The sequence below is a fragment of the Malaclemys terrapin genome, chromosome 2 (assembly GCF_027887155.1).
Source record: "Malaclemys terrapin pileata isolate rMalTer1 chromosome 2, rMalTer1.hap1, whole genome shotgun sequence".
Taxonomy (NCBI): domain Eukaryota; kingdom Metazoa; phylum Chordata; order Testudines; family Emydidae; genus Malaclemys; species Malaclemys terrapin.
In genome coordinates, this window is record NC_071506.1 from 68570881 (window position 1) to 68594863 (window position 23983).

General features: G+C 42.1%; 1 protein-coding gene across 4 annotated transcripts in view; it reads right to left on the minus strand.

The window, feature by feature from the left end:
- Positions 1-441: 441 nt before the first annotated feature.
- Positions 442-23983, minus strand: part of RGS20 (regulator of G protein signaling 20) — a 42449-nt gene continuing 18907 nt past the window's right edge. For 3 of the 4 annotated variants that reach the window (XM_054018340.1, XM_054018339.1, XM_054018342.1), the window contains exons 2-5: positions 15647-15795; positions 3473-3559; positions 2313-2547; positions 442-671 (exon numbers count right to left, since the gene is read on the minus strand). In XM_054018340.1, the coding sequence (XP_053874315.1) occupies positions 483-671; positions 2313-2547; positions 3473-3559; positions 15647-15792 (657 nt within the window). In that variant the 5' untranslated portion in view covers positions 15793-15795 and the 3' untranslated portion in view covers positions 442-482. The remainder of the gene's footprint in view (positions 672-2312; positions 2548-3472; positions 3560-15646; positions 15796-23983) is intronic. The other variant, XM_054018343.1, reaches the window with a different exon arrangement.

Sequence of the window (23983 nt, forward strand, 5' to 3'; positions counted from 1 at the left end):
TCTCCACTTCATAAGTAGTGACCAGGTTGTACTATTATAAAATGTGAGGCTTCAGTCTAGTGTCACCCAGGTATCAACACGCAAGTATTTTTACTGTGGCTGCACAATGGTGGGGGGAAGGTGAGAGCAGTCATATCTAACAGTTTAAAAAAATATATTGGAGAGTTATTTCTTTCCAGAGTGGTAATTTTAACTTCTCCTATTAGTTCATGTCCAAGTACATTCTGCTATTGTAAAAATACAACTTTTTAAACATCTAACTATCTCTACATTCTCCTTTGCAAAGTGTCACTTAAGTTGATCAGAGGCTGCAGTTAGTTGTGGTGTCAGAGCCCTCTGCAGGTTAAAACATTGACAGTCCATATTAAAATATGCCTGAGTTTATTTTCAGGTAGATATCCTATTAACTCTAAATTCCCTGTTGGTTGATGTAGCCCAAAGTTCCATTTCTGTTTTTTTAATAAATACATTAATAAAAAATATTATGCTTTGATGGATTTCTCAGATAAGGACTGAAGCAAGTCCTTATAAATAGCAGAGTTCATAAACCGTGGGTAGGAGTCTCTATGCATTAAGGTGTAAATCTGAAGCTGTGCATCATCAAAAGTATGTTGTGATGGTTCCAGCATATTTCGGTTGATAACTTCCCTTACTCTGGAGTCCAGGCTGACCTGTGCATTAAAAAAAGCATTTGTTGACATTGGTAATAGCGCACATACTTTTCCAGCTCTACCCACTTAAAGCTCCCCCCCTCCCATTTCAATCTTCACCTCTGAAAAAGTGTAAAGGGTCTCAGATATACATAGAGAGAATTATCACGCCCAACTTCGGATGCAATTATCTTCTCAAGTAGTGGAATCCTCTCAAAGACAGCCTTATTTTAAACAATGCTGTCTGGAATCCTATTTGTGCTAAATTCTGACAATACAGCTGGAATTTTTGCTCTTTCTGCTTAATAGTGCAGTGAATTTTTAATTTTGTGTGACTCGCTTTTGTTTCCTTGGGAATAAGTGTTGTCTGAGGCTGAATTCATAGCAGCAGAATTAACCAGAAAGAAGCTGCAGCTTGGTAGAAATGTTATTTAAGCAAATCTTTTTACTAAAGAGCAGGCAGAATTAGACATGAATTGCAAATAGTTATATCATGGTTCCGTGAAAGCGATATTGTGAAAATTTATATTTCAGTGAGGTGGCAGTCTCAAAGATATTGTGTTAACAGCTACTAGATTTCAGTAGTGCTTGTATCTGTATACAAGTAGTGCTTTTTCCACCACTCTGGCTAATAAGCTTTTGACTGATATTTGAGTTTATAGTTCTTCAGAACGAGAAACCAACTAAACAAACTCAACCTTGTTGTAGTGTAATGTTCAGTGTATAAAATATTTGCCAATATCATACCGGTAGATAGCTTTGTATATCTGCTAATTTTAAGATAAACTTTTATTTATGGTTAACTTTTGCTGTATAGCTGGAGTTTTCAAAACAGATTATATTTGAGCAATTCCTTTAAATTTTATAGCAAATTACAGTTAAAGGTTTTAAACATGTTAAGATCTCCCATTTCATTTTTAACTGCTAAGAAAAAAACCTAGCTTGTTTGGTTATTTAAGCGAGGACAATGCTCTTTGCCCTGTTATGCCTAGAAATTACAGGTGTCTAAAATCAGTGCTTTATAGTACCACATCTGCTGCTTTGTCTGTTAACTGGGAAGATGGAGGATAGTTTCAACCATGGCACCCTTATGCCTTCACTTTCTAAGTCTCCATTATTAGTAGGCTTGGAAGGATTAAATTTTTATCAGTAAATGTAGGTAAGCATCAATTTCACTGTTTACACAAACCAAAATTTCCGTCTGATCAAAATTTACAGATAGGCAAAGTAAGAAAAATGCTGCTTGAGAACTTAGTTGGATTTAAGGAAATGTACTTTGTATATTTTGATATGCATCTTGACATTGTGTGTTTTAATAATTATAAAGCATTAGCTTTTTGAACCCCAGGGTCTGCTGTCGTTAAATAATTGTCTGACCCTGACATAATTTCCTGCAAATGTGAAAATGTAAATGGATAAAGATTGAAAAATGCTTAAAACCCATAATATTGCAGAAGTGTGAAAATGTAAATAAAAATTAAGCTTAAAATAGATATTATCTCAGTTATAAACAAACAAGAATCAAATTCTGCCAAGCCTAATTATTAGCAATGAATGTCATAAGACCTGTATCCCTTGGTTTAGCTGTCTTTGCCTTTATTCATGTTACAACCACCACTGTGCAATGCAGAATTAAAGAATGACCTGTGGAGGGACACACACCTCTTTTGGAGAAAGGATAGAAATATAATCTTCATAGATTAACCTTGCTTTTTCTTCTATGACACTCTTGTTGGATTCCTGCTTTAACTCCTCACAGGCCATCCAGAAAAGCATGTTCTCTTCACTGAATTCTGTTCGGAGGAACTCCCGGAAAGCATTTCTGCCCGCTGGAGTGATCATTAACTTGTCAAATGACTGAGCCCAGGCATTTACTTCTTCAAGAGTAGGAGTGGGACTTGAATGAGAGAATAGAAAAGGAGATATTGATGCTAGTTACTCAAAATTCAGTCACTAGACAAGGCATTTGCTCTCACTGAAAGAAAAAAGTGAGCTTTACATGAGTCTAATGCATGGTAGTTTGGACTGTTAACTGATACTCAATACTCTCACCCTGCTGTGAAGCTCTAGTAAACTTAAGGATCGGAGGATTGTGGCAGATAAAATGTGATCAAATGTTCCGATGACGTACGCTAGCTTTATTTTAAAGCAATGCCTGAAGTTAATGTACAACAAAAAAACTTTATGCAACCCCTGAACATGTTTTCTAGGCTTCAGATGCACAGTTGTCTTTTTGGTTAGTCAGTGTCGCCATTACGGTATAAATATGTGTACAGTGAAGGCCAAGATATTAATATGTTTATAGCTGTTACCGCAAAAGCTATACTCCTATCTTGGTTTGTATAGGCCCCCATCATAGCATCTGAGCACCCAGGAAAGGATAGCAAAAGTTAATTAGTTGCCTGACTAATGATAGGATCTATGTTCTCCCTTGTTTATTATTCCTTATTGAAAGCTGGGCACTACCAGTTGGATTGGTTAAGTTTTTCACAAAAGTTATGGAAATGAGGGAGGAAAAAATTAGACTTGTAGGAGAATGGGAGATTCCGTCTTTACTATGATGTTGCTATTGTACCACCGTACAGTGTAAGCTATCCCAATACAGATTTTTTTTTAAGTATGGGTTTTGGATCAGGCTATGAATTAATGAAAGGTTCGAGTGGGAATGTTAGTAACATTCAGCTAGAGATGGCTGAGAATTGAATTTAAATAGATGGTGCATGGATGGCAGCAGGGGAGTAATTTGTGCATTTCAAACCATTTGCCTTGCAGATTTAGCTGTTTTATATATATATATAAATGCTCAAAGAAAGAAAGGATACCTCTCCTCACAGTTTGGAATACTCTCTGCTCTGAGTTCATGGGATGTCCTCCTTGCTCTCTCTTCATCTTGATTCCTAACAGTAAGACTGCAAGGTAGCAAACAGATAACTCAGTCAAGTTTATATAAGGAAGAGCTTGAAACTACATCAAATTGTTGATATTTAATATTTTACACACATTTGGTTTACCTTACCTAAAAGGGATAGAAATTACCTGTACCCTTTTATTTCATGATTCTCCTCGTGCACTAGTTTTACATCAGTGTAAATCCAGCAACCTTAACAAAGCTGCTCCAGTTGCCAGGAGAATTTGGTTATCCAGTGTAGTTTCTCAGTTGCAATCTAGAGGGAGTTTGGTATGTGCTTCAAAATGTATGGTGCAATCCAGAAAACACTAGCATTCTGGACTAGCTCTCTGAGTGGGGCTACTTATGGTAATAAGTACTATGCTTAATAGTATATATCTTGACATAGTGTGGCCAGCATTGTAACTGGGACTGTTCATGGTAATAAGCATTAAACTCAGTATTTGCAGGATTAATATGAGGCTTACATACATGCCTAAGTCTCCCTACCAAGGCTCACTGAAAGCTCTCTCAGCACTCTTCAATGGAAGCAGGTGTCAAGTCCTCTTCCTGGTCAAATTCCAGTGTATTAGTAGTAATTTTCTAGCTCACTTAAATTCCCCAGCGCTTTCAGTTAGAGAACCTATCCTTGTTTCTAGACCTAAAACTTCCAAAGCTTGTGTATTTTCCTTTCACAGAGTGGGTGCTATATTCTGTCTTATAGGGGAGGGGAATAAACTGATCTTATTCTCCCTCTCCCTCTGTAAAGCACTTTTGGATTTGTCAGGAGAAAAAGGCACCAAGTAAATTATAAGGCACTATCCATAGTGTAACTGGATTTCCAAGCTCTTACCACACTTGACAACCCCGGGAGCTTGATAGAATTTCTGGGGAATCATTTGAAATCAATTTCTTGGTTTATCTTTAGCATTATTACATGAAAGAAAGGTATGGTTATCACTTAGGTTTACCTATTTCATTTGCTCACCTCCTTTTAAACTTATGGCTTATATCTTACCTCCAACTTTGCTACCTGAATTAGTTCTAACCTTTTCCTTCCTCAAGCATTTGTCTATAGTCTGCGGAGACCTCCCCACAGGTCTGTAGAATTTAAAAATGTTAAGGACCGAGCAGTGCAGTTGAAGATTGGGAAGGAGGAGAGATGCGTTGTCTCCTACAAAGTAGTCCACACAGTGGAAAGGTGGAGAACCTTTGCTGGAACTAAGTCGAGTACGGGGGTCACACTACTCACTGCAGCTCATTTTATGTAATGCCTTCAAATCACTGAGCTACCTTAATTCCCTTTCTCTGTAAAGGGAGAAGCAGCATAATTGTAAAAGAACTATAATATCACCTTATCCCCTGGGTCTCATGATTTAAAGGGGGGAGGGAGGGAAGGACCTAATAGTGACCATTGATCCTGGTTTGTTTGTTTTTAAAGTTGTGTTTTCCATAAACAGCAAGAATATGCTTCTGCATGACATATTTTAGACTGAAGGAGGCAAAAGAACAAATGTCTCCATAGGATAGCATTCTGCCTCCTTTGGAATACGCAATATTTACTGTGCCTTACAAACTGGTAGCTACTCCTGCAGAGAGGAAGACTCCCTAAAAGTGTAAAAGTGCAGAGCAGAGAGAACAAACTATTTACATAGCTACATCTATCTCGGGCTCCAAAAGGATAACAAGTATGTGACTTAAGTTGTAACTGCAGCACAGACTTTGGGCATCCAGGCATTGGGACTCATTTCCTAGTCCCATAATGGTTCATTCTAATTCTAGTATTGAAAGGGCTGTGAATAGTGAAGTCTCTGCTTCTCAGCCACATGACTCATGTGGACTGTTATTTTTGTTTCTATTCATAATTTTTCAGTGGAAAGCACTTGAGCTATTTTGAGGAAAGACATTCTGTGAATAGGGATTATAAATAGAACATTTAATTGCAGTTTGTTTCGCATTCCTTGCTACTATAAAACAGTTGTTCTCAGAAAATTAGAAGTGATTTTTAAGGCAGAGAAAAGCTGCTTTGTTTGTAGCCTGCACCCAGTTCCCAGGCTATTCTTAAATGGCAACAGGAATTTTAAGCGCCATCAAAATTGAGTAATTTCAACACCCCATTGAGTAAATAGCTTGCTTTGTACCATTTCAACATTTATGCTGCTTTTTCTGTGCCTGACAGAGAGTATAAGATAAAAGAGCGGAGGAGTAGTTATCAACAATTCAAAGGAAATAGTGGAAAGTGAAGTTTATATTAATCTATTAAGTCAGTGTACATGAAGTGCTTTTATTTCCTTTTCTTGGGCAATCCATAGATATGGGTGTATCTTATACGTATACACCTATGGGCTAAAACCATCCTTGACTCTTTGATCTTACCAGTGTTACACAGTTGTCAATACACTGGAACTTGGAGGCTCAGTTACTCACTGGGGTGTGGAAATTATTCGGTTGGTGGTGTTTTCTTAAGGACCAGATCCAAATGTCTTTCAATCAGTCCTTTCTTGTGACATTGTCTACACTGGCAAGTTACTGCGCAGTCCAGCAGCTTTCTGCGGTGTAACTCCTGAGGTGTACACACTGCCAAGCCACTTTGTGCGCAGAAACTCCTCAGTTGCAGCATTCCAAAAAACCCACCTCGACAAGAGTCGTGAGCCTTACAGTGCATAGGCTCCAGCGCTGCATTGGCAGGGTAAACAAATTACAGCACAGAAAGCAATCAGTTAGCTCCCGAAGTGTCCCATAATCCCTCAAGTGTTGTGAACTCGGCTGGCTGCCCTGAAGGCATGTACCCCTCCCCTTTAAAAGCTCTGTTTCTGACAGCCCTTGTGTGCTGTGCTGATCTGCTCCGGGACAGAAAGCAAACCATTAATGTGGAATGCTTGTGCTGTTGAACACGGAGGGGTGTGGGGTGTGTGCAGGGCCGGCTCTAACTTTTTTGCTGCCCCCGAGCCTCCGCCAAGCGCTGCGCCACCCCCCCCCAGCGCCGCGCCCCGCGTTGCCCCCCTGCCGAGCGCCACGCCGCCGGAACCCTGCCCCGAGCGCCGCGCCGCTGGAGCCCGTCTCCCCCCCCCCCCGCGGAATGCCGCACCGCGCTCCCCCCCGCCGCCCCTTACCAGGTGCCGCCCCCAAGCATGTGCTTGGTTGCCTGGTGCCTGGAGCTGGCCCTGTGTGTGTGTGTGTGTGTGTGAGAGAGAGAGTGCTGGGCAGAGAGCTGGGGAGGGAGGGAGGCAGGGCCGGCTCCAGGCACCAGTCCAGCAAGCAGGTGCTTGGGGCAGCCAATGGAGAGGGGCGGCACGTCCGGCTCTTTGGCGGCAATTCGGCAGCAGGTCCCTCACTCCCTCTCGGAGCAAAGGACCCTGGAGCCAGCCCTGGGCAGGGACTGATGTTGGGGTTTCCTCCTCCCCCTGTCTCAGGACTGGTTGCTTCCTGTTGCTGTCTGTCTTACAAGACAGCATTCTGACATACTCTGTCCCCTAAAACAGTCTCTCTTTCCCCCACCATACACACACACTCTCCTGTCACACATTCTGCCCCCCCCTTCAGTTGAAAAGCAGCTGGCAATGTAGTAGGATGCCCATGGAATAATGGGATTGGGAAACCTGCATTATGTGACGCTGTGCCTGCCCCATGAGGCATTGCAAACCCTTCCCAAAGCACCCTGCGGCCAGTTGCACAGTGGGATAGCTACCACAATGCACTGCTCTCTTTGCCATTGCAAGAACTGCTAATGTGGATGTTCTCCACCATCACAAGGTGCACAGTGTGGACACGCAACAGCGGTTTAATTCCAGCACTTTAATAAAAGTGGTATAACTTGTTGCACAGAAACTTGCCAGAGTAGACATACCCCAAATGTGTTCCTTTTGCTGTCATTTATTATACTATGCTATGCAGGACCGCGCACAATGGAACCCCAACCTGGTTGGCCTCTAGGCACTACCACAGTGTAAATGTTTAAAAAATATTCAATATAAAAAGTAAGTGTTAAAATATTTCCATATTCTCTGATAACTATTGACATAATTGCGGGACTTCTTTTTGTTGATTGCAGGGTGATTAATTTGATAGCCACTATGCTTATGTTCTGAAGTCAGGTGCTGTGCAAGCACAAAAAATGATTTTTATAGGATATTTTCTCAGTCTGACATGTGCTGTTAACATTTTATAATTCCCATTTATAATAATTGGAGTTGCTCAGTTACTGCTTTATACATGCACCAAAGTTCTTTTGTAGGTTGAGGTAAACTGGTGCAACAGAGAATTACTTCTTCCAGTAGATGCAACCATGTATTCCGCTTGGGGGGTGTGTGTGTGCCCAGAACGCCAGAGCATTTTGTCTAGCAGTACCTGTATTGAAGCGGTGCTTGCACCTCGTGGCTATAGCCCCTTCTCTGGCTATATGAGGTGGCACTGCCTTGACCCCCCCTCAGTTCCTTCTTACTGCCCATGGCTGGAGTCAGAGTTCTGTGTGGTTTTCACCTCACACTCCCTTTATTTTTAGTGACTTTTCTAGTTGTATATAGTTAATTAGTACCCTTACGGCAATGTTAGTTAGATTTAGTGTTAGTTAGCTGTAGTTTAAATATTTCCCTGGTGATGCCCTCACCAGGGTTTAAACATTCTGTCATGTGGGGAGCGATCGCCAATAATGATCCCCCGACATGGTGTTTGTCGTGCCTAGGTGAAGCCCACATCAAGGAGTGGTGGTCGATTTGCAGATTGTTCACCAAATGGACTTGGGTGGTGAGGGATCTTCGTCTGAAGCAGCAGTTGCTTGAACAGACCATGCGGCCTCCTTTGGCACTGAGGCCCATGTCAAATTGGAGGTCACCCTTGAGTTCTGAGAGAGCTACCACTTTGTGTCCTGGATCTGGCAACTCATTCGAAAAGATGGAGTCGTTCCCTGTCAAGTGCCCTGAGGAAAAGGTTTCATAGGACCGATTGAAGCCACTTCAGGTCACATGGGGACTTATCTCCCTCCTCCAGAAGGAGCACAGATCAGCCTGGGTCGAATGCTGGTGCATTGGACAGAGCAGTCCTATCAACTGCTCCCCAACTGCTCTGTGCAAGGAGGTCAAAGACACCATATTGTTGACTCTGGTTCCAGCCCTGGGGCATCCACTGAGTCCAGGACCAACAAGGGCAATGCCGGCACTGGGTGTTTCTGCATCAGTGGCATAGCAGCCAGCAACAGACCTCTACCTTTCTGTCCTAACCTTGCCCTTAGTCCAGGACTTTGCCAAGGCTGCATCCTTTATAGCTCCATTGTCTGGGCAGGCTGTTGATCATGTGGGACTGTCTGCACCATACCCTGCTGTTTCCCTTTCACAGTCAGTGGAAGTGGGGCTGTTGCTGAGCTCAGCACAATGGACCTCCCTGGCATCAGGACCATCTTTGGCACCACTTGGTTTCATCCCTGGAATTCAAGTCGAGTTCCTGCAGGAGAACAGGTTAGTGGATATCCTGCAGCCATCTTTCCCTGGGAGAGTAGCCCTCCCTATTAATGATGCAGTCCTTGCAGACCTGCTAAGGTCCTCTGGAGCACACCAGCTTTGGCACCACCTGCAGCAAAGCACATGGAGAAACGCTACTTCATTCCGGTGCAGGGGTGTGAAAGTTTTTACTCACATCTGTCCCCAGATTCTGGGGTCGTAACTGTGGTGAATAACAGCCCAGCAGAGCAGCTTTAAGACCCCTCCCAAGGATAAGGACTCTGAATGAGTGGACCTGATGGGCAAGAATATTTACACCTCCTCTTCCTTGCGGATTGCTAACCAGCAGACATTGTTGTCCCAGTACAACTTTGTGAACTGGGTGGCTATGTCTAAGTTTGCAGACCAGCTGCACAAAGCCATGACTGAGGAATTTCAGTCATTTGTCACCAAAGGCTGCTTGGTGGCTAAGACTTTGTTGCAATCCATGCTGGACAATGCAGATACTTTTGGCCCGAGTGATGGCCTCGGTGATGACCATGAGAAGGATTTCCTGGCTGCAGAATTCAGGCATTGTTCCCCATGTGCAACAGGCCATAGAGAATTTGCCCTTCGATGACCAAGCACTGTTTTCAGCCAAGATGGATGAGACTCTGAACTCCTTCAAGGGCTCTAAGACTACCTTCTAGTCCTTGGGGTGTATACATCAGCAGTGCAGAGGTACCACTATGGTGATCAACAGTAGCAGCAGCAGTATTGTCCCCGGCGCACATTTGGGCAGCTTTTCCTTCCCCCCCAAGACAGTGGAACTATCCCAGAAAAGGGCATAGATCCCATAGGAGGAGAAAGTCAGGTCTGGGATTTGGTCAGTCCACAAATGTCCCCCAAGTACCTATTTTGACTCCTTGGTTCAGAGCAGTGTTCCAGTCATTGCTCCATTCTCCCCGTTCCCTCCATTTGGGGACAGGGTGACCCATTTCTACAATGTTTGGAGCTTGATCATGGCAGCTGGGTCCTAAGCACTGTCAGATTAGGCTATGCAATCCAGTTCCCCGCCATCCGTTCCCGCCCCTCTTCAGGGACCCTTCTCACAAGGTATTGTTCCTCAAGCAGGTTTGCGGTCCACTGGTTTTGGGAGCGGGGGAGGAGTTCTGCTAGAACACTGGAGTCATAGGTGCTATTCCTGATAGTTTCTGGTGCCCAAATCAAGGGGGAGGGTTAAGACCCATTCTCAACCTTCAGTGTCAACAAAAATATCAGATGTATGAGGTTCAAAATGGTCACTCTATTTACTATCCTTCCCGTATTGTCTCAGAATGATTGGTTTGTTGCTCTGGACCTTTAGGATGCCTACTTTCATATGGTGATTTTGCCAGGTCACAGAAAATTCCTTCTATTTGTCATAGCAGAGCACCATTTTCAGTATATGATGCTTCCATTTGGATTCTCTTCTGTCCAAATGCATGGTCATCTCAGAAAGAGAGAAATCCACATCTTCTCATACCTGCATGACTGGTTACTGAGGGACAGGTCCAGAGAGGAAGTTCTTTCTCACTTCGACATTACACTGCACTTCATCAGCCATCTGGACAGGGACAGCTCTACCATTTTTGCCGCCCCAAGCAAAAAAAAAAAAAAATCTTCTCAGACTGTGCCACCCCAAGAATGGCCGGAATACCGCGCCCAGGCACGTGCTTCCTCTGCTGGTGCCGGCCCTGCATCTGGGTGTCATTCTAAACACTGGGAAGTCAAATATGGTTCCCACTCAGAAAATAGAGTTCACTGGGGCCCTAGTACACTCTATGAGTTTGAGAATGTTTCTGCCAACTGGCCATTTTCAGGTAATTCACCATCTTTACCTCAGTCTCCAGTCTCAGCTTTCCATGGCAGTTTAGATGTGCCTGAGGCTCTTGGGTCACATGTCCACTTGCATGCAGATGGTCCAGTTTGCAAGGTTGCACCTTCACCCTCTCCAAATGTGACTTGGGACTATTTACCATCCGACTCTTTACCCCCATCTTTCTCAACTGGTCCTGGACTCCTTGCAGTGGTGGATGTGTTCAGAGAAGGTTTGCCAGGGTGTCCAGTCCTTACTAACCAGGTCTCTTGTCATTGATGCTTCTCTGATGGATTGGGGGGCACATGTGGGGTTGCTGAAAGTTGAAGGTCTGTGATCAGAGCAGGAGTGCTCACAGCATATCAACATGCTGGAGCATTCAGGGAAGATCTGTCTTTTCCATTGCCATGGTAGCAAGATTCTTAAAAGGGCTTCTTCATCCTCCAGTCTGACAGCTGGTTCCTCTGTGGGACCTTAACACAGTCCTAGCAGCTTTAATGGGACCCCCATTTGAGCCTCTGGCACTGGGTCCCTTTCCGCTGTTGTGGAAAGCGGAGTAATAACATCTGCAAGAAGCGTGTAAGAGTTGCAGGCTCTGATGGCGGAGCCTCCTTGTACACAATTGTCTGAAGACAAAGTGACTTTATGATCACACTCAAAATTTTTGTTTAAAGTGGTGTCTCAGTTTCATTTGAACCAGGCAGTATATTTACCTGTTATTTCCTAAGCCACATTCATCTCATTAGATGTCAAGCGATGTCTAGCCTTCTATCTGGATAGGACTAAGCTGTTTCGGGCTTTGCCTTGCCTGTTTGTGCATATGCAAATCATATGAAGAAGCAAGCAGTCTCTTCACAGACTCTTTAAATGGATAAGATCCTGTACCATGACTGCATATGAAAAAACTTCAGCTATGCCTCCTCAGTAGGTATGAGCTCATTCTAAGAGAGCACAAGCTACGTCAATAGTGTTCCTGAGTGACATCTCAATATTGGACAGGGCTGTCATATGGTTGTCCATACATACATTTATGAACAGTTATGTCATCACCACATCTTCCAGAGTAGATGCAGGTTTTGGTAGGGAGGTCTTGCAAGCCTTGTTTAGGTAGACTGAGCCCAGCCTCACAGGGTGCTGCCTGTGAGTCATCGAAGTGAAATACACAGCTGCATCTACTCAAAGAAGAAATGGCTACCTACTGTAACTATGGTTCTTCAAGATGTGGTGCAGATGTGTATTCCATGACCCACCCTCCATGCCCTCTGCATCAGAGTCTAGGCTCTGGGCATTTGAAGTGAAGAAACTGAGGGGGGGGGGGCTGTGCCACCTCATATAGCTAAGGGAGGGGCTATGGCCATGAGGCACAAGCATCGCTCCTCTATGGGTACTGCTAGGCAAAATTATCCGAGCATGCACACACCTAAGTGGAATATACGTCTGCATCACATCTCAAAGAATCACAGTTGCAGTAAGTAACCATTTCATATACAGGTTGGCCACTTAATTTTTGGACCCAGAAGTTTGCCTACTTTTATCTGAATGTGAGGTAAAGAAGCTTCAAGGACAAAGTCTTCAGTCTTGCAAATCTGAACAGCAAGAGAGATTTATTCTGGAGTGAATCCAATAGTGGATCTTAAAAGTGAATGGGTGGAGTGGGGTCATGGCCACATGCAGTTCCATCGACTTGATACAGTGTTGCAGATTCACTCAGGAAAAACAATTCTCATCACTAAAGGTACCGTAAGATACCACTATAATGTGACAAGTGACTTATTAAGGAAAAGGGATGGCTATTTTAGTTTGTGATAAGACTGACACGCTACTAAAATATGAATTCCTGGAATAAATAAGGGGATGGCAACCTCATATTTAGTCAAGAAAGCAAAAGCCTGTAGTAAGAGAAAAACTAAATATAGGTAGTACTGTCTTCTGCCTGCTAGGTGCTGAATGCCCTCAACTCCCACTGGGAGTTCTCCATCTTGCAGGAACTGTCCCTGTACAAGTTAATTTTTAACCTATTCTTATGACATCTTCCAGGAACCAAATGTCCCAAAGCTCTGTAGTGATCCTCTCTATATAGTTATTCTATTTTAGTGGGCCTGGATCTTAAATGCAAAGCTGGATATTCTGTCAGGTCACTAACAGCCAATGAGATTTCTCATAGTAAATAAGAACCTCATTGACTGACAGATTTGAACCCACCTTACACTCTTTCATGCACCTCTTTCTGTCCGCTCTATTCTAGAGGAATAATTTTAATTTGGCCATTCCTAGCAACCCAGAAAGCCATGGGTGAAAGTAGCCCAATGTTACAACTACCTGCAGTTGGTTATTACTGTTGTTTAGCATTAGTATGTAATGCCTTTCATGGGCAAAGCATATAAAGATCTGGTGGCTTAAAAAGCTTTCTGCAGTTGCCAGAATCTCAATCTTTACGATACTACTAAACATGGCCATAATCATTCTCATAGAAAGAGACCCTGCACTAATTCACATCTATATCTACTCCTTATGAACAATTTCCTTTTTTGTTTCTCGAGGTTAAAGCACAAAATCAGGAGCCAGGAGATCTGGGTTCTAAATTCCTACCTCTATCCTAACTTGCTTTGTGTGACACTGGCCATGTCACTCACTGTCTCTGTTTCTCTGTCGTAAAATTGGGATAATAATACTTCCATGCCTGAGCCATGTTTTTCTACATTTGAGTGAGAATGGATTTTTAATGCAAGGAAGCAAAATTAGGAACTTAACATTGCAGACAAATTTCATTTAAATTTGCCTTACTGCGCCAAAATTTATAGATTTAGTCTGACTCCAGTATATCATAGGCCATAGAACCCAGCCAGTAATTTCTGTATCAAGATCATAACATCTGTTGGAGCTAAAGCATCTCTTAGGGTGTACACATACCCTATGGATAGGTCCCTACTAAATTTATGGCCATGAAAAATGCGTCATGGACCATGAAATCTGGTCTCCTCCTGTGAAATCTGGTCTTTTGAGTGCTTTTATCCTATACCATACAGATTTCATGGGGGAAATCAGCGATTCTCAAATTGGGGGTCCTGACCCAAATGGGAGTTGCAAGGGGGTTGGATGGTTATTTTAGAGGGGTCCCAGTGTTACCATCCTTCTGTGCTGCCTTCAGAGGTGGGCTGCCACAGAGTGTCGGCAGTTGGCCAGGTGCCCAGCTCTGAAGGCACTGCCCCACCAGCAGCAGCCCAGAAATAAATACCATTCCACCCTTACTTCTCTGCTGCCTTCAGAACTGGGTGGCTGGAGAGTGGTGGCTGCTGACTGAGGGTCCAGCTCTGCGGGCAGCAGCACAGAAATAAGGGTGGCAATACCACACCATGCCATCCTTACTTCTGCGCTGCTGGTGGTGGCGGTTCTGCCTTCAGAGCTGGGATCCCAGCCAGCAGCTGCCGCTTTGCAGCTGCCCAGCTCTGAAGGCAGGGCCACCACCAGCAGCAGCGCAGAAGTAAGGGTAGCAGTTCTGCAACACCCCCTACAATTATCTTGTGACACCCCCCCCAACTCCTTTTTTGGTCAGGACCCCTACAACTACAACACCGTGAAATTTTAGATTTAAATAGGTGAAATCGTGAAATTTATTATTTTTAAAATCCTATGACCATGAAATTGACCAAAATGGACCATGAATTTGGTAGGGCCCTACCTATGGTGGTGCAACTGTGGCACTGTAATGCCGCAGCGTAGGCACTTCCTACATGGATGGAAGAGGTTTTTCCATTGATATAGTTAATCCACCTTTCCAAGAGGTGGTAGCTAAGTCAACAGAAAAATTCTTCCAGCAACCTTAGGAATCTTCTTGCTTCACCAGTGATGCCAACCTAAATGTTCCATTTTTCCCACAACCATCTCCAAGCCTTTTCGGTATAGCTCCTCATGCATACAGGCCAGTATTTTCAGACTTGGATGCCTGAAGTTGATCCATAGACTAACCAGGAACTGCAGGTGCTTAGTACCTCTGAAAAATCAATGTCCTCTTCGTTTTGTTCCAGTCCAAATCCCTCCTAAAGACTCACTTTTTCTGCAGTGCCCAGAAGACATGACTTAGCAATAATAATTTTTAAATGCTCGTTGGTCCCTCTTCTGTGCCTCCCAGTGTGTCTTTCTTATTTAGGGCTTGTCTACACTTACCGGGGGATCGACGAGCGGCGATTGATACATTGGCAGTCGATTTAGCAGGTCTAGTGAAGACCCGCTAAATATAACACAGATCACTCTCCCATCAACTCCTGTACTCCACTGTATCGAGAAGAATAAGGAGAGTTGACGGAAGAGTGTCTCCCATCGATATTGCGTAGTGTGGACCCTGCAGTTAGTAGACCTCAGCTATGTTGATTTGAGTTCCTCTATTCACGTAACTCAAATTGCGTAGCTTAGATTTACTTTTTCCATTGGTGTAGACAAGGGCAAGGCCTTAGAATGTAATCTTTTTTTGGTGCTGGGATTGGACTGTTCTGTCTTGTACAACATCAGGCACATGAGTGGTGCTTTAGTAACAAGGAAATTGTTCCCAGGATGTGCATGCAGCCTAAAGCAGTGCTAAGAAAAGAATTATATACCTTTTTATTTAAAGTCCCATCTTAGGCCCTCCCGTCACACACACACACAGCTGATGCTTTTTTTACATCCTTAATTATTTCAATGGAAAACCCACAAGAATTGGAGCTGAAAACTGTATTCAGAATTGCAACAAAGCCATCTTTTTCCTATTGTTCTAGACTTGTATTATTACCCCAAGTGCTGTGCTGTTTATGTGGTCCTGATCACTCACCCCTGTAAGTTTGAGTTGAGACACCAAAAGACATACCATGAGCAGCTGCAACAACAGCACCAACAAAAGCAGCAGGCATTGGAAGCTCGATTCCCAATGCCATGCTGTGCCTGTGTGGAACTTGGTGTCTCCTGGGCCACAGACATCTGCCGTTTGCGCATTTCCATCCGCTCCGATCCCATGGGCTGAAAAAAACAAAATAAGGGGAAAAATTAACCTCTGCACAAAAGACTCTCTAGGTATCATTAAGGCCAGATTTTCAAAAGAACTCGGAATCTGATGGCTCCCGCTGTTCTCTGTGGAAGCTGCTGGGAAAATCCGCCGCTTCGTTGAGGTTCTGTGACAAGGTGTAAAGTCCCTTCGAAATGTAAGGGGTTAATAGATTCCTCCCTATAACATGACTGATTTGGGTGGAAAGTGGAAGTGGGTTCAAAGGTGGTTATCATTGGGGTCGTTTATGTTCTCTCTTCTCTCAGCTAGCTGTAGTTGGAAAGCTCCCAGTGGTTATTTTCCAGTGTTGCTAATTTGTTGTGCTTTTGAATTTTGTTTTTGGAAATAAAGGCAACTCTAAGGAAAAAAGGGTAAAGTGACCTATAGTTTGGCCTTTGAATCTTCTTATTTTCTTTCCCCAGCTGGTGAGTCTGTGCACTGGCTTAGGTGTGTAAATGGGAGATGAATTTTTTTAAGAATTTGGGCTCCATTGTCGGTGTTGAAAAATTTAGAAAATCTGTTCCTTAGGCCACTGTAAAGGGGAAAGGCTAGGATCTGATTGACTATCATGAGTCTGACTGTGTTCCTTTAACATAGATTTTCTTTCAAGCAAGTTTGAGTCTTCATGGTTTGGGGAGGTAATTATTTTCCTGCTGAGGAGATACAGACATGGGCCAGGCAACATTAAGATTTAAGCAGTCTATTCCCATCATAACCATAGACTACATGGGATAGTTCATGGTGGGGACAGCATGGGATGCCTCTAGATTGTTCTAGGAAAACTGTTTGGTTCCCTAAGCCTGCAAACATGTCTGTACATGAGCAATTTTAAACATGTGACTGGTCCGTCTGGAGTCACTGCAATTTCTCATGTAAGTATGTAACTTTCTGTGAGTCCTTTCTGTGAGCTTGAATTTATGGTTGGCAGAATTTGGTGTGTGTGCTCCCTGTGAATGACTTGCTGCCTATTGACTTATACCCTACATGTTGACTTAGTTACATTGATGAAATATCAAATCCTAAAGGGACAAGTGCACCTTACTTCATTATGATTTTAGATGAATTTTGGATACTTAGCTATTCTTCCTCCTGTGAAAAGTGATACTTTTTGGTATTGTTCATTGTAGGTTGCTAAACCTCCTTGAGTCCATCAAAATTGCAGAGGAGTTTAAATACCATTAACAATGGAAGATTTTGGGGAGTTGATCATTGTGATACAATAACTAGTCTGAGATGTTATCTGATGAGCTGGAGAGCATCATGTTAAAATCATCTCTCTCTCTCCGTGTTCAGATATATTTATGCAGGACTATGGTGGCAAGAAAGGTGCTCAATCCATATGCAGCAGGCATTGCTACAAAAACTACAAAATCATGTATATAAAAGAGTGCAGGTTATTCCAACTCAACGCAGCATTAATTCACGATCAATGCTTTTTCTGATGTTCCTTTTACTGATGGTATTATATAGGTTAGTATTTTTTGTTTTGTTTTTTGGCTAGAATCATCCCCTTGTCCAAGGGAAAATGTGTATGTCATGCACAGCAGTAGAGGCACCTATTTTGTAGGATAACATCAGACCAGCATAGCTAGTAGATAATGTTTTCATCCCTCAGCTCACAGAGAGCCGAGAAGTGATAGGGAGAAAACACACAAAATGATGCCCCATTATGGATCTGCTCCCTTTGACAACCAGTCCCTAAATGACCAAAAAGCTAAAACATAAGCAAGAACATTACTTCTCAAAATGCCAGCTTGATAATTTTAAAGTATGAAAGAATAAATATGAAAATGAAAATACATCTGTACATTCTTATTCTTTATTGCTTAGATTTCAAGTTCATTACAGTAGAAGGAAATACTGAATATATTCAGCTTTCTTCTCAATACCTATTTTTGAAAAACAAAGCATGTTTGTGCTTACAATAAAAAGTAATTATAAACAAAACATTACAGAAGACAATAGTATATCTGACGTATTCCCAGCTCCTGGTAGGGAGTAAACATGTTCTTATTATCAATTAGAAAAGTTTAATTTATAATTGGAATCAAATGAGTGCTATTTATATAATTCATCCAGCTTTGTTTAGTAGATGTTTTATGTGGCTTCTGTGCACATAAATACCTCTAACCCACTTTACAACTGAATTGATATATGATCTGATTAGGAGAGCTAGTCTTCTGTTTTGTTTTTTGTGTTTGGTGGGGGAAGGGCATAGGAGAAAGAGGTGAATAAGTCAATGTACCTATTCACCCACCCCAAATATCTCCTATTTCAAAGAATCCTTATTTGGATCTATTATATTTATAAAATTATAATTTTAGATTTTTACTATTTTAGATTTATTATCCTTTCAGATTAATTTCTTTTGCAAGATATTCTCTGGTATACTTCAGTGTGAGGGAGGAGCATGTAAGCATCTCTGTAGCAAATGCCTCCTCGCACCCCCCCCAATAGTGTTTTGTTTATAATGTAGCTTGTGAAGTGCTCACTCTAACAAAGGATATTTGGAAGCTGTAGAGCTTTATGAATGTAAAGCCAATATTCATCCTATGTGATTTATATCCCAGTTTATAGTTTATGAAGGGTCGAGGAGGAAAAAAATAAAGGTACAATTTGGCATCTCATTTAAGCTCTACGCTTCATTAGCAAATGTACACATTGAAACATTAGCTTCCCCTTTAAATATGAAGTAATTTTCTTGCTCAGAGTTAAATGATGATTTTTGTAAATATTTCTAAATGATAACACACCTTTTTAAGATGGCACAAAAGTGTTTAAAAAGTATGTGGAGACCAAAAGTAGAAGTTCCTGCAAGAATGTATCTATTGGGTTTAAAGATGACTAGTCCAAAGCAGTTACTTGTTTTAAGGAAAGTCCAATGAATAGTGCACCTGCAGCTCTTTTGGGAATCAACAGCCGTTGTGTGCATGCAAATGACAAGATGATTGGGTGTCTTAATATTTTTAACACCACTTTGGTTTTAGAAATGAACTGAACTATAATAAAGCAGGTGGCATTATACATCACTTCATTCACGCTTACTTTGGTCACTAAATACACGCAGGGAGCAGATCTCTTAAATTAAAGCTGGTTTTCGTAGTCACACCTCTGAGCAGATCCTCACTGTAAAACAAAATGCCTGCCTCTCCATTATCACTATTATTATTAGTCTGTGTAATAGTAGTGCTTAGAGGCTTAAACTGAGATTGGGCCCCATTGTGCTCAGGGCTATACAAACACAGTAAAAGACCGTCCCTGCCCCCCCAAGAGTTTACAATCTATGGTTGGGGGAGGGAGGCTGAAGGGGAAACTGAGGCAGAGAGAGATGATGTGACTCGTCCAAAGACACACAGCAAGTAAATGGGAAAACTAGGAATAGACTCCAGGGAGGAAATCCTGGCTCCATTAGTCAATGGAAGCTTTATGATTGATTTCAATGGAGCCAGGATTTCACCTTATTTTCTGGACCATGCTGATTCTGACTACTATCCCAGTGATAATCTGACCCTTTTGAGATAGAGCAACAGTTATGATTCCAAGCCACATCAACCTCAGAATGCCTGGATCAGGTCTGTGGCCATTTGCTGTATTGTTTTCAGAGAAAAGTTGATTTTATATATAGGGTCTCAGCTACCCATGGTGCTAGGGCCAAGATAGATATATCAGTTATTCCACCAAGTATTGTATGTAGGAATCTACAAAAGAAAGTCAAATTTTCTATTCTATGTGTAAATGTCAATGTTAGCAATGGGCCAGAGACACAATCTTACATATGGACACCTTACCTTTTGAAGAAGAACAGGAGTACTTGTGGCACCTTAGAGACTAACAAATTTATTAGAGCATAAGCTTTCGTGGACTACAGCCCACTTCTTCGGATGCATATAGAATATAGAATATGCATCCGAAGAAGTGGGCTGTAGTCCACGAAAGCTTATGCTCTAATAAATTTGTTAGTCTCTAAGGTGCCACAAGTACTCCTGTTCTTCTTTTTGCGGATACAGACTAACACGGCTGCTACTCTGAAACTTACCTTTTGAGGAACTTTGACTCGGACTCTGAATCTGAATGCAGAAGCTCAAACCTATCTTTAATCTGATTTAGTAGCATTTTACACCCAGTTTGCACTGGAATAAATGGCCACACAAAGTGCAAGGCATAGGAGAATTAGGTCCTTCATTTCTTCTTCAAACTCCTCTGCTCTGCTGATTCAAAAGAGCAGGTATCTCACTTTAGGAAGGGGAAAAAATGTGCGCCCCACTATACTCCTCCTTCAAAGCTCATATAAAATGTCTAAGTCTTTCAGGTCAAACAAATGCTGTTAGCTCCTCAGCTGACTCTGGTGGAGCTGTTCTGACTTACAACAACTGAGAATTTGACTCACTCGTGCTAAAGCATCACTAATGTGATTACTGAGAGATGTGGTATCTATTACTGAGAGGGCAGTCTGAGTGAATGACCTTATTTACAAGCAGTTGTCCTTTTGGAAAGAGTTACACTTTGGGTTGAAATTCATGCCAAAAGTGCAGAGGCAGCTGGAATTTTAAAATTCCCTTTGGTCTTGTTTAGTTTATTCAAGGGGTGGGGTAGCTCTCTTGTGCTCCTACTGTTCAAAAATGCTTATGTAATGCCACCATCATGTTTTCTGTGGCCTTAGTCATCACTGAGCATAACAGTCTCTGACATATTTGAAGTTCTTTTGGCAAATAAGATAATAAGGGGGCAATTCTCAGTTCCAGCCTGGCTTTTTGGCAGGATAAAACATAAATGGGGTAAAATAATCCCTGGTGATGTGATGTAGAGCTTCCCCCTCCCTCATCCTCAGTATGGCCAGGGGAGAAGGTGTGTAGCAAGAGTTCATTGCATTCCACCTATTTTCTGTTGCAGCAGTCTAAATTAGAGCAGCCCTGAGGCTGCTCTAGCCTATGCTGGGGACAGAATCACTCCCTGGATAGCCCTCAATACAGATTTTAAGGTGAGAAGGGACAGTTATGCTCATCTAGTGTAATGGAAGCCATGGAATTTCACTCAATGATTCCTACATCTAACTTGTAATTAAACTAGAGCATTGTTGAAGCCACAGCTGATCGTCCAAGTTTCTGCACTGAGCAGAACTCCTACAGAATGGAGAGCTGGGCTCAAGTGTTTGAAAATCAGTGTGCATACACAGAACAATCTTTTCTAATTTTGTAACAAGGTATGGTGATATGCTATATTGCTGGGTGAATGTACCTCCATCAAGTTTAGCAGCTGAGATTAATTAAAACTGTGATTGAGAACAGCTGAATTTAAGAAAGGAACAACAAAATAAATGCAATATTGTGGTTGATATTTTCCACAACCATAAATTAGGAAATAAAACGTTTTCAAAGGAATGTCCGTTCAAATACTCTTCTGAGATATTTTCCTTCACTGCTGATGCAACAGTTGTCTTCAATTGCTCCAACAACTTTTCAAGCGACCAAGTTGATGAATTCTTCTAATTCACATATCTAAGAATGTGGCTGGTAGATTTTTATCATTCAAAGATGTGACATGACTCCTGGTGATTACCACATGGACTTTACAGGTAAGGTGACCAGACAGCAAGTGTGAAAAATCAGGATGGGGGGTAAAAGGTGCCTATATAAGAAAAAGCCCCCAAAATCAGGACTGTCCCTATAAAATTGTGACATCTGGTCACCCTATTTACAGGGAGGGTAGGGTAGAGGGTTTTTTAAGCTGCAGTTCATATACTATGGCACTTGATTAGGCTTTCATCACGGTTATGTAGGGTGAAAGCCTGGTCACAGTGAACTCAATGACAAAATTCCTACTGACTTTAATTGAGTCAAGGGTTTATGTCTAGACTGAAAATACATCTTGTGTGTGCAAGAGAAAGTTACCATGTACCTACAGGATCAACTAAAGGGAAGCTTCCCTGAAGATGACCTGCAAAAGCTGCGGCCTAAGGACCAACAGTACTACATTCACGATGGTGCTGTTCTGATCATATACACAATCATTTCAACCAGGAGATGGGGGTCCTAACTATTGGGAGCACACTCCTTTGGTCGTGATGTTTCTCTGGCAGTTTGTTGGAAGACATATCAGTACCCAGTGACAGTGTGTCTAACTTTAATTTAAAAAATAAATTATCACCATTTATCCAGCCAATGCAAGGACAGTATTACCTTTCCTAGGACCCCACATCTGCGGTAGTGAAAAATCCTTTAAAGGAAGTTTCAGGAAGGCTGGAGAATCTCTGGTAGCATGGCTCCTAATGGGGATGAGAGGGGACGCTGGCATTCCAGAGCCAGTACAAAAGCAAAGTGCTGCTACATGGATGGTCTGCATGCAGAACCCATAGGCTCTGGGGACCCACAGCTACCCACAGAGGAACAATTAAACAATCTGGGAGTGTCTCAGCACAGAGAATTTCAGTGTTTTCCTCCCCATAACCCCCCTCTATTGGCTTCACCAACAGAATGGGTGATTTGACCCAGGCCTATAAAAACAGTTTCTATGATAGAATGCCTGGACAGAATGCCTGGCTGGAGGAAGATTTTGAACACTGTCTAGAATTAATGTCTATATTCTTCGTTTTTGGATATATTTTCATTATATGTTCCGATTACAAGTTACATCTACCACTTTGAGCCAGTTCATATTTTAACTTCAGTAAACTAAAATGGTCTAGACCAGGGGTCAGCAACCTTTCAGAAGTGGTGTGCCGAGTCTTCATTTATTCACTCTAATTTAAGGTTTCGTGTGCCAGTAATACATTTTAACATTTTTAGAAGGTCTCTTTCTATAAGTCTATAATATAGAACTAAACTATTGTTGTATGTAAAGTAAATACGCTTTTAAAAATGTTTAAGAAGCTTCATTTAAAATTAAATTAAAATGCAGAGCCCCCCGGACCAGTGGCCAAGACCCAGGCAGTGTGAGTGCCACTGAAAATCTGCTCGCATGCCGCCTTTGGCACGCGTGTCATAGGTTGCCTACCTCTGGTCTAGACAATATGGAAAGTTTGTGTTTCCTGCTGTTAAATCATGCAGTTTTGTTATATTTGTGTGTAATGCTGCAGCTGCTAATTAGGGTATGAGTGAGATAATGTTGACTGAATTATGCAGTTGGTGTGAAACGGTTTAAGCTTATCAGCAGATAAGCTACTGTATATGATCTTTTAATCAGTGATGAGACTAGCAGTAAATATTAATCAGGAGGAATTATTCATTTGTGATCCTGTTGCTACAGTACACAGAATCAATGGCTGGTATTTTGTAAAGGTTATTTTTCCACAAGGGTAGTCGGGGTGGGGGGAAATAGTTTGGGCGATGGGCCCAATTCTGCTGTCATTGAAGTCAATGGAAACTTTGCCACTAATACTTATTTTCCAACCTCAGATCTTCTGAACAATGAAAAATTAGAAATTGCATTTTGTGGAAATTGTTTTCTTTGAATAGTTTATGAAAAATTGACAATACATACAAGTAGCAACATCTGCAACTTCAAAATGATCTAAAATCATCAAGAGATAAAAGGGGAATGCTGTGGAATAGTATCAGAGGGGTAGCCGTGTTAGTCTGAATCTGTAAAAAGCAACAGAGGGTCCTGTGGCACCTTTGAGACTAACAGAAGTATTGGGAGCATAAGCTTTCGTGGGTAAGAACCTCACTTCTTGCATCTGAAGAAGTGAGGTTCTTACCCACGAAAGCTTATGCTCCCAATACTTCTGTTAGTCTCAAAGGTGCCACAGGACCCTCTGTTGCTTCTGTGGAATAGTGATTGATAGTGTTTTGCATTGTTCAGAAAGTGTTTCCAATATAGCAGTGTGTGACTCTACCCTGAGAATTTCATACACAACTGTAACATCTAAGTGGGGAAAGCAGCAGGAAACATCACCTCTACACCCATAACAGTTTCAAGAGTCTGCCCAATGTCTTTCTTGCCCCTGCAGCACTGTGGAAATGCCAATTTTCTCTGTGTAAAAGTGTTTACGGCAAAGCTAAAAATGTTTTAAAATTAAAGTTTATGAAAATTCAGCACCATGACCAAGATTGTTAAGAGCTTGTGACTCTTGATGGACTTTGAAAACTTTATAGTGCACAGAGAGAAAGCACACATTTGTTTGCTAGAGATGTAAAGAGTTAAACCCTGGTGATCAGCATACAAACC